Source organism: Ambystoma mexicanum, chromosome 1q (genome assembly GCF_040938575.1).
Source record: "Ambystoma mexicanum isolate Mex_15411 chromosome 1q, UKY_AmexF1_1, whole genome shotgun sequence".
NCBI lineage: Eukaryota > Metazoa > Chordata > Amphibia > Caudata > Ambystomatidae > Ambystoma > Ambystoma mexicanum.
In genome coordinates this window covers 842,867,788-842,878,382 of record NC_090922.1, presented here as the reverse complement: position 1 = coordinate 842,878,382, position 10,595 = coordinate 842,867,788, and the positions used below count along the sequence as shown (strand labels likewise).

At 44.2% G+C, this 10,595-nt stretch overlaps 1 protein-coding gene across 1 annotated transcript in view; it reads right to left on the bottom strand.

The window, feature by feature from the left end:
• Nucleotides 1–6,054: 6,054 nt before the first annotated feature.
• The window catches only part of NPHS2 (NPHS2 stomatin family member, podocin), a 145,296-nt gene continuing 140,755 nt past the window's right edge, over nt 6,055–10,595 (bottom strand). The window contains exon 8 of the mRNA XM_069641475.1: nt 6,055–6,620. Within this exon, the coding sequence (XP_069497576.1) occupies nt 6,336–6,620 (285 nt within the window). The 3' untranslated portion in view covers nt 6,055–6,335. The remainder of the gene's footprint in view (nt 6,621–10,595) is intronic.

Genomic DNA, 10,595 nt, shown 5'->3' with positions numbered 1-10,595 from the left:
TACACCTCAAAGAAAATAAGACAATATATCTAGAGGAAAAAGATTTCGAACATAACCACACAGCTTTGTATCACCCACCAGCCAATGGGTTCGTTTGGGACTGCTGTCTCAAGACTGGAAGACAAGCAAAGTTATTGTTGCTCACTGAATGACACCACATCACTTCAGGAGTAGCGCCTTTTGTGATGAGGGGAAGATGGGTCAGATCAGAATTGTTACCACAGTGGATGGCAAATACAAGTAATCCAAAGAATATAAACATTGCAGACATATGATGACCAATGAAGCAAAACAATCAGGCATTAAGGAAGGATTTGACCACAAGCATATGGATAAAGCACCAAAAATGAATCCTGGAGCCAAAAGTTAAAGAAATGAAGATACCCTCTACATATATATAGTAAAAGTGGCAAGAACGTGCTCGAATTATATAATCCTAGAAAATGGAACAATATGGAACATGGAAAGGGAACCACTTTACAAGATAACTAATGAAGACTACGAAATAATGCCCCCGGGTGCCATGATGCCCCCGGGCGACCGTGCACTTTAGAAATAATGTTAACATAACATAACAAATCCATGCTGCAGAGCCTGTAACCTAAATGAAATCTGTGAGTTGGAAGACAGCAATATGACAAATCATGCACATACAGACACCTGGAGAACATCACAGGAATGTAAGAATCACAACCAATAACTCTAAAGCCACAAAGAGCAAACCTATGAGGGTCATTACGAGTTTGCCAGTAACCTGTCTGTACTTCCGGGGGCTTAACTGCAAACCCGCCTTACTGTTACCGGCACCCGATATCCCTGTGTTACTGGGATATTATGGGTGCTAGCAACAGCGCTAAGTTCCCATTCAGTGGAGTCCCATAGGCCAGAGCCGCCATTACCAGCATTTATTCTGACATTTCTACCACCAGACCGGCATACCCGTAAGGACCCCACATGTCTCTCATGGTCATATATCAGTTACAACAGAAAGTGGACAAGCTGAACAATCCCCACTAACGCAGGAACCTACAGTAGAATTGTCAACTAGGGAAAAGCCAGAGCTATATTAACAATGTGCAGTTTATCTCTTTTTTTAACATTAAACAGGTCAGATGTATTGCATGCAATTGTGGTGTATGCATATCTATCGCTCTATCCTCTCCTGAGCACCACCTCAGGAGTGAAGGGTGGAGAGAGCACTGCTGCATTCTCGGGTTCTGCTCTTTTGGATTACTTGCCTAATCTTAGTATCACAATTAATACTGCAAATAAATCAAGAGTTTAACTCAACATCATTGATGGGAACTGTTTACGAGTTTGTCATTTAGAACACAGTATCATACTTTCGCCCTTTGTGAGGTGTTCTGACATCACCTTGTCACCATACAATTTAGTAGACCTTCAAAAGACTCCAGATTGCCTGACAATCTGCATTCTTTGTACCACTAATTGTCCATTAGACTCATCCTTGTGGCATCAGGTAGGCCTCATTGGACTGCGTGTTTATGGGTGCTGCAGACATTGCTGTGGCAGTCTCAAGTCACTTACTTCCAAGATCATTGGTCATCTTGTCACTTTCTGAGGTAGTGACAGAGGGATCAGTGGAGCAGGCCCCGGAGCAGGGTTCAATTTTGTATACTTACCTTGCTTTTATTTCCCAACATCCTAGGAGTGGAATATACTTCACCTTCCTACCATAACCTGGACTGTCTGCAACACAGTAAATCTCGGTGTGACCTGTTGGTTCAGGGGATGATGTATGGGACAGCCATCGTGGACAACTAGCATTAATATATGTTACACTAAACAAATTAGTGTAGCTATACTGCACTCACAAGGGGATACCCCAAAAAACAGCACTTAACTAAGGTAAACAAACTCAACAATTCATGAACCTCCAAAAAATTAAACTTAGAGACCAAGGGCCAGATTACAGAAACTTTGCACTGGTGCAAGTGCAAAGTTGCACCATGTTAGCACTCTATTTCATGTTATAAGCACTCGGGCAAAAATGTCCCTAATGCAAACAACATGGAGTTTCAAAGCATTTTTTCTATAGGGCCAAGTTTGCCCTATTCCTAATACGGATTGGTATTAGCATTAGGGCAAGGTTTGGCTGGAGCAAAAATGCAATGAAAATGTATGTTTTTTAAGCTGGGGCAATTTCTGTCCTGGTGATTATAACATGCCGAACTGCACTTGCCACGATGCAAAGAGGTTCCTAATATGTCTGATTTTTTTTCTCCAAAATAGTGCAACGTTTGCCCTAGTGCTAATACAGCGCAAACTTGCACTTGCACCAGTGCAACGTTTCTGTAATCTGGCCCATATAGGTAAATCATTCAAATATATTTTAAACAAAATTAACAAGCATTTTACATATTCATAAGAATACCATAATTAATAAATTGTAAATAATATTGTAATTCCAATTGCCTACACTTTGATGAAAGAGATAACTCTGGCCACAGGATGTATGTTATCCTGGTGGTCTGATTTCCTACATAAGATATCCTACCATTGGAAGACTTTCAGCCAAATTAAGGGCTATTTGATTCTTGCTTGCTAGCACTTTGAATTTACATCATACCTCATTGACAAAGAAGAATTTCCAAAAAAGAAGTAGAATCCCAATCTCCTGATGAAGGGTTTTGAAATAACCCGAAACGCGTTGTGCTACATTGGTACTCACGATCTACTGTAGGGCAATCAACATATGTATATTAGTCCATTTTCGAGATGGAACTTGGACACTATACCTTTTAAGTAATGTTTTCAATGTTACAGCACATCCAACTTATGTATGAGATTTCAAATTGTGTTGTTCACCATGTGCATCCTAGGATATTTGGAATTACAATACTATTTACAATTGATATATTATGGTATTCTTATGAATATGTGAAATGCTCATTAATTTTGTTTAAAATATATTTGAATGATTTACCTACCTGATCTCTAAGGGCCTCATTACGACCCTGGCGTTAACCATGGCACTACTAGCGCCATGGTTGACGCCGGTAAATTACCAACTCCGCCATGGTGAATGGCGGAATTACCGCCCCATTCCAAGGTTGACGGTGCGGTAATTCCCCATTCACCATGGCCCCTTCCCCATTCCCATTTTTGGCCCATAGGGCTCAATGGGAATGGGGAAGGCGCTAATTACGCCACCGTAAATTACGGTGCCGTAATTAGCTCCTAGGTCCCTTTGTGGGTTGGTTTTTTAACGCCTGCTAAAAGCAGGCGTTAAAGTGCAACCCGCAAAGGGACCTCGTAATCAGGCGTTAAGGGTTTAACGGCGCCGACACCTTTTACGGCGCTGTTAACCCCTTAACACCTGGGTTGTAATGAGGCCCTAAGTAATATTTTTGTCAGTTTTATGAATTGTTTGATAATTTGATTACCTTAGTTAAGTGTTTTTCGGAGTATCCCGTTCTAAGCATAGAACGGGATACCTTGAAAGTATAGCATACACTAATTTGTTTAGTGTGACACATATTGGTGTTATTTGATATGGTATTAGCTGACAAACCACATATACCTACACTGATAATATTTTCATAAATGATTCTTATATGTTAGATGAAATATGGTGTGCAGTCTACACAAGTTATTTATCTCACAGACAACTAGACCTTGACCCTCATTACAACCCCGGCTCTTAACCATGGCGCTAATAGCACCATGGTTGGTGCCGGTGTTGTAATGAGTCCGCCATGGTGGAATGGGGAAATACCGCCCCATTCCAAGGTTGGTGGGGCGGTATTTCCCCATTTCACCATGGCCCTTCCCCATTCCCATTTTCGCCCCATAGGGCTCAATGGGACTGGAGAAGGCGCTAAGTACGGTAACGCAAATTGCGGTACCGTAATTAGCACCGAGGTCCCTTTGCGGCACCCTACTTTAACGGCTGGTAAAACCAGCCGTTAACGTCAGGTCCCGCAAAGGGACCTCGTAATCAGTTGTTAAGGGTTTAACGGCGCCGACACCTTTTAAGGTGCCGTTAAACCCTTAACGCCAGGGTGGTAATGACCCCCCTTGACAGAAAGGCACTGGCACCATCCCAACACACTTGCATGGAGAGCTTCAGTTTTAGGGGTTGCTGCCTCTTCACTGGTTGGTAGTTATCCCTTGTCTCATATATACAGTGAATGACTTTTTGACTGTTGAGCAGGTGGTCCCTGTGGCCGGTTAGTTTATTTGATGTAGAGAACCTCACTGATGTGTTCTTTACAGAGATAACATAAATGACTTTTAACATATACGACTGGAAATCAGGTTAATGCTCCTACTGGTTTGTCAAGTGGTAGGAGTGCAGTTTCAGGGGCCTTCGATCAGGATCTTGCCAGTGTCTTTGGATTCCGTTGACTATTGGCCTGACCATGAAGGTCTAACTCCAATCTAGGATCTGTTTTTGCGAGGATGGAGGGTTGTTTTATTTAGATGTACAGCAGACCACTAATCTGGCCTGGGTTGACTGGAGATATGCTTTGATTTGCGCCGCTCATTCAAAACCTTCCTGGTCAATGAGCTAGAAGCAAACTTCGCAGACTTCCCAACCAGAATGTCTCGGTCCTCCAAGAAATATTCAACAAATCTGCTATGAAACTGTTGGACACTCATGCCCCCCTAATAACCACCCAAACCACTAAAACCAAACCAAACCAGCTGCCACTTGGTACAACCCCAAGGTTACCTCCACCAAACACTCAGAGTCCTAGAGAAATGGTAAAAACGCAACTCAGAGACCTCATTAACCTCAAATCTCTCAGCTCATGCCTCCTCGCCGACAGGGTGGGATTCTCTGGCACTGTCCTGAATTGGTTTACCTCCTACCTGTAGGCCAGGCACCAGGCATAGTGTGTTCTAACCAACTCCCAGTCTCCTGCAGAGTCCCCCAAGTCTCCATCCTCTCAGCAATCCTTTTTAATATTTATATGCAGCCCCGTGGTACTCACCTCAAATATCCCAATGTAGCCATTCACCAATATGTGGATGTTACTCATCTGTACATGAGAGTAAAAAGCCCACAGGAAATCAATTGTCTCCACGATTACCTAGCCATCATCCAGTCTTGGATGTCAACTGCCTACCTCAGACGTAACCGATCCAATTAGTCCTCATCTTTGCAAAATCAAACACTTTTTCCTACCGTAAGATTTCTGGGCGGCAGTGCAGGCCCTTGTCGTCTCACACATCGATAGGGGAAATGCATTTGTGACGGGGCTCCCAGCTGCTCACTTGTCTCCCCTAAAATCAGTCCACCATGCTGCAGTACGTCTTATTACAGGTTGACAGAAATTTTATCGAATTCCCCCCATCCTACGAGAACTACATTGGCTTCCTCTCCAGGCTAGGATACTGTTCAAGACTGCATGTATCATCTACAAAGCAGTCATGAGTAGCACACCAGCGTGCCTGGTGGCTAAGATCCACATATCTGGTGGCACGCTCCTCACTCAGCAAATTGGCCAACCGGCTTGAATCACAACTCGTCCGCAAAGAGAGGACCCGCAAACAATCCTTCACTTGTCACACACTCCCCCTCTGGAACTCTATCCCAGTATTGGCTCGGAATGGCAATTCTCCAATTTTGCAAATCTTTGAAAGTATAGCTTTTTTTAATATCACCTGAACCAGGACTAAATCCAAGGAACACACATACCGACACACAGGCCTCAACTCATAGTACTGACCTACTGCTAAAAGATGGCAGCCCAAATGCTGGATACCCACACTCTGTAAGGAGCACTACTGCGCTCAAGCTAGGTCAACCCTTTCAACAATAACATAAATAATAAAAACAATTATACTCTTAAGCCATGGAGAAGCTACTAAGAAACTGCATTTTTGTGAGAAATGTAAATAGTTGTTTTAACAAGTTCTTGGCCTGTTGCATCCCGAGTTCATAAATCAGATTTTTACATTTAAAGAATCAAAGATCTGAAAAGGAATAAATTCATCATCAAAACATGACGCACAGTCTATAGATCAGCAGCAGATACTTTGAACAAGAAATGAGCTATGAACATGATTAACAGACACTTGCTATTGATTAAAAAGGGTTTTGGTTTTTATTTTGAAATAGATTGTGGTGTTTACATTCCCTGTAGGTTTACATGAAAAGAGATTTTAAAAAGTATTGGCCGCTCCATCGCATCTGTTCATACTGCCAGTGAAAATATCCTGATCCAGATTTTGGTGCAGAAGAAGGATCTTTGTTGGGTAGAGTTCATGCAGCCTACTTTCTCCATCAAATGCAGTTTACTTACTGCATTATCAGTCTTTCAGTATTGTGGCTGAATTCTAACGACAATCAGAGTTGTGTAGGGCTATAACATGGGGGAGTCTTTCTTCACGCCCACCTGTGCTTCTTCTCCTTTTGGTGCACTGGTGCTGGGCAAGGAGCTGCTTTCTATGACATTACCACCAAGGAATGACTTCAGGCCGAGCAAATCAAAGGGCAAAGGTAACACGACCGTCGGTGGCCTGCCAGCTGAGATGGCCTGCAGGGTGTGAAGGTATCTCAGCTGGGCTGCGGCGGGTGATCCAGACAGAATTTCTGCTGCCATCTTCAGGGACTCCGAGGTTGCCCTCTCCCCCTCTGCAGCAATCACCTAAAACACAAGCATTTAGGAGTGAGGGGAGTCCAGACATAATGCACATGATTGCTTGAGACATGGACAGATTGAAAATGAGCAAATAACAAATAAAGGACATGGCGGTGTGAGGGGCAAAGTGACTTGCTTTTTTACTACATTCGCGTTATCTCGTTGCTAGCACTTGTGTATTAGCCCGAAAGTCAACGCTGTTGCAGTGTCCCTCATAACCTGTGCTCCTACCATTTCCCATAGCCATCACTCCAACACAATACAACCGCCTGGCACCCTGCCACAAGGATCAATCACGTTTGGATTCCCCTTCTTAAATACTCCATGTTAATATGGCCGACTGGAGCACACCCATGCACACTTTTTATACAGCATTTACAAAAACATGAATACTACTCAATTTACAACTATCACAGAATGGAATGAACGCACTGTGGAGCTCACATTCGAGTTCCCCCTATTTTGCCAGGCAGGGACCTGTTATGGCTGCACTACAATGTAAACGGGTCCCCACCGCCAAATTTGGCCTTTTGCTCTGCACTTTTGCACTCTGCCATGCTTTTGCACTTCAACCTATACACCGCCTTTTGCCCTGCACTTTTGCACTCCTCCGTGCAAATGATGAACATTGGGCAGCGGGGACCCATGTACGTGGCGGTGCAAGCGTAACGGGTCACCACCGGCGAAATGCTGGAGACTCGAAAATGAGCTCCCATGTGCTGTTGGTTAAATATATTTTGTTTTCAATGGCTACATGACACCATGTAATTTAAGCTAAAGACACATTTTAAATAGGAAACAATGCGGTCATGCAGTGTTCAAACCGCTGATTACAACAGTGCAGACGATTCCATTCTCATCTAATTGTATTTGCCTGCCGAGGATGCCCTTTGTTAAAAACCACATAATGGAAGGAATCCTGGTGTTTCTGGAGGTTGAGGATAAAACAATTCATGTACGTACTGCGTAAATGTACACACGCACATTTCTTAAAAGATGTGCTGGTCTGTTTTAATAGTGGTCTTCTCAGGGACTGTGGCGATGGACGGATAACGTGCTCCAAAGAGGGCGCATTACAGCAGTGATGACTGCACGCTACAGAACTAGGAACAATACATCGAATATACTGACTGCAGGTGGAGAATGGGCGAGAATGATTATGTGGCCATTACCTCAATGCCCCAGCATAGCTATGGAAAATAATACAACCCATTTTCAAATTAAAAGCTATGTCACCTAGTTGCATTTCGTGGGCTGAAATGTGAGGTCACTTCAGAAAGAGAGCAATCCGACTATCCTGTTTTATATTGTGTACATGCCGGATTACCGCCAGGTGTAAACTATGGCGCACTATTATTCTAGCAGGGTCGGATACTCTTCTTTCCTTGAATGCTAAAATACCCTCGCCTGAGAAAAACAATGTTATGGTCAGACTTCAGTGAAATGTTGGGGAGCATCTGGGTGTGATTCACATGCCTATGGACATCTGTTGTATGACCCACAATCCTTGCCTCGCCTGAAAAGGAAAACAGCAATATGGGATGTTGACAAGAGTTTATCTAGCTTACACTTGAAAAAGATGTATAAGACCTATGATGGACAGAGTTTTACCCCGAGTCTTCCTTGCTCATATCTGCTTAAGCCCATTAATATACACCTCAGGCGCTTTATCACCTATTTACAGTTTGTTATCCTTCGTACTAATGAGCATCTGGGCAGATGTAGAGGGACTTCACCGGCTCAAAGGCTATGTAGGATGTGTAAGGGGACTATTGAAACCACGAGACATGTCCTCGCAAGCAGCCCCAAGCTGACTAGCCACTATTATAAAGGATATGCATTGAAGGGTAACCAAGGTGTCTCTGTGTATTCTGACCAATGGTGGAGCAAAATATATGGTGCCAGCTCCACGGTATTAACAGCAGGCACATTTTATATTTGGAAGGATATGCTGAGACAGATTAGCTTAAATCCCTCGGCATAGTTGACCGACATAGACATTTTAAGTATGAAAATATATGTTCATTTTTTTTTGTGAAAATCATATTTTATTTAATATCGTATGTGTTATAACATTGCAGTGCATTCCAAGGAAAAAATTAACAAAAAACAATCATAACACCCCCCCCCCCGACCCTCCCTCCTATCCCTCCCCCCTCCCACCTCCAGGTCCAAGTCTTGTTTGCTGCTTGCTTGTCGGGTTCGAAAAGAGCATAGCGGTACTGTCATGATATGTCACTTAGCACGCCAAAGCCATGAGCCAAGCTTTGGAAAGTTCCGAATCAAGTTGAGTTAGTGGGCCGCAGCCTGTCACCCCCGGGAGACGAGCCCCCGGCCAGGGTGTGCCGCTTTAGGCGGGGCGACCGTACTTATCAAAGAAGGGCAGCCATGTTTCTTCGATATTTGACTTAGCCTCGTCAAGTAGATGTGTAAGGAATTCCATGTCGTAAATGGCCTGCACTTTAGTGACCCATGCTTTTTCCCCCGGCATTCCGGGGTTCTTCCATTTCTGTGCCAGACAGCACCTAGCTGCCACCAACATGATCTGTAACATGTGGTTTTGGGTATCCTCCTGGCCATCGCAGGAGTCTATACCAAAGAGGAGGAGCCAGGGGCAGGAGGATCTTTCAACCCGTCAACCCCTTTGATCCAGGTTAATACCTCTCCCCAGTACTTTTGGACCACTGGGCACCCCCACCACATATGAATATAATCCCCCTTCACTGTTCTGCACTTCCAGCAGTGTGGGTCGTATCCTGGCCTCATTCTAGCAATCCTCTGTGGGGGGTAATGCCAATGGTGCAAAACCTTGAGGGCCTGGTGGCGATATTGGAGCGAAGCCGTGGATCGGTTAGCCTGCCTGCACATTGCTGTCCATCTTTCATCATCAATTTCTTCACCAGGTCCCTTTCCCATTGAAATCTGTGAGGTCCCTCCTGAGGGTATCCCTCCACAATGGCTCAGTGAGGACTCCTTTGAGTTGCAGATAGCAGAAGGGGGACAGAGTACCTATTGCCAGGGCCTCCTCCAAATCTCTCTGGGGTAGGAACGTGCCCCCCACCCAGAGGTGGCCGGTCCTGCTAAGGCCGGCTTCGAACCACGTTTGGTATGCCGCTGGCTCGGCTATCTTGGCTAAGAAGGGGGGGCCCAGATGCAGCTTAATGGGGAGGGCCAGGTTGTGAGCCAACGATAGTAACCTCCCTCCCTTCACAGGGACCACAGTACTTTTAGGGCTGGGTGATTCAAAACACTTCTAGGGATGTTCTTCCTAGGGACCCAGAGCCATTCCTCTATTGTGACAGGTGCAAGAACCCTATGATCCATGGCCACCCACTGTTTTTCTGTACCTGGGGTGAAATGGTCAATCAAGACCCTCAGCTGGGAGGCCCTGTGGTATGTTTCCAAGTCGGGGTATCCCACCCCGCCCTCCTCCTTTGGCCTGGTTAATACCTCATAAGAGATCCTATGTTTTTTGCCCGACCAGAGGAAATTGAGAAGGACTCGCTTCGTTTCCGTGAACAATGCTTTGGGAATCAGTACCGGGAGCATTTGGAAGAGAAACAGAAATTTGGGGAGGATAACCATTTTTATAAGATGAAGGCGTGCCATCAAAGAGAGACCCGACCCTGGCCACCTCTCCACGTCTTTTCTGATTTATGTAAACAATTTTAATCCCGAGGTTATGAGAAAAAATGTATAAGTAAAGGTATTTGGAGTAATTGTAAATTGATATTTATGTATGTGTGTAGAAACAGTTGTTTTTATTGTTTTAGTGTCGCATAAGGTTGAATTTCAACCAATGCATAATAAAAATGTAGAAAACATGCTGGATTACTCCTACTTCTCTGAGCTGTTATTATATGTTATAAGCACCCAATGTATTAGTACTCACTGAACATAAGAAGGATCAATGGTACTTGGTTTATTAATCCTCAGAACATTAAATGTCGACCATTCCACGATTCCAACCTGGGACTGCTT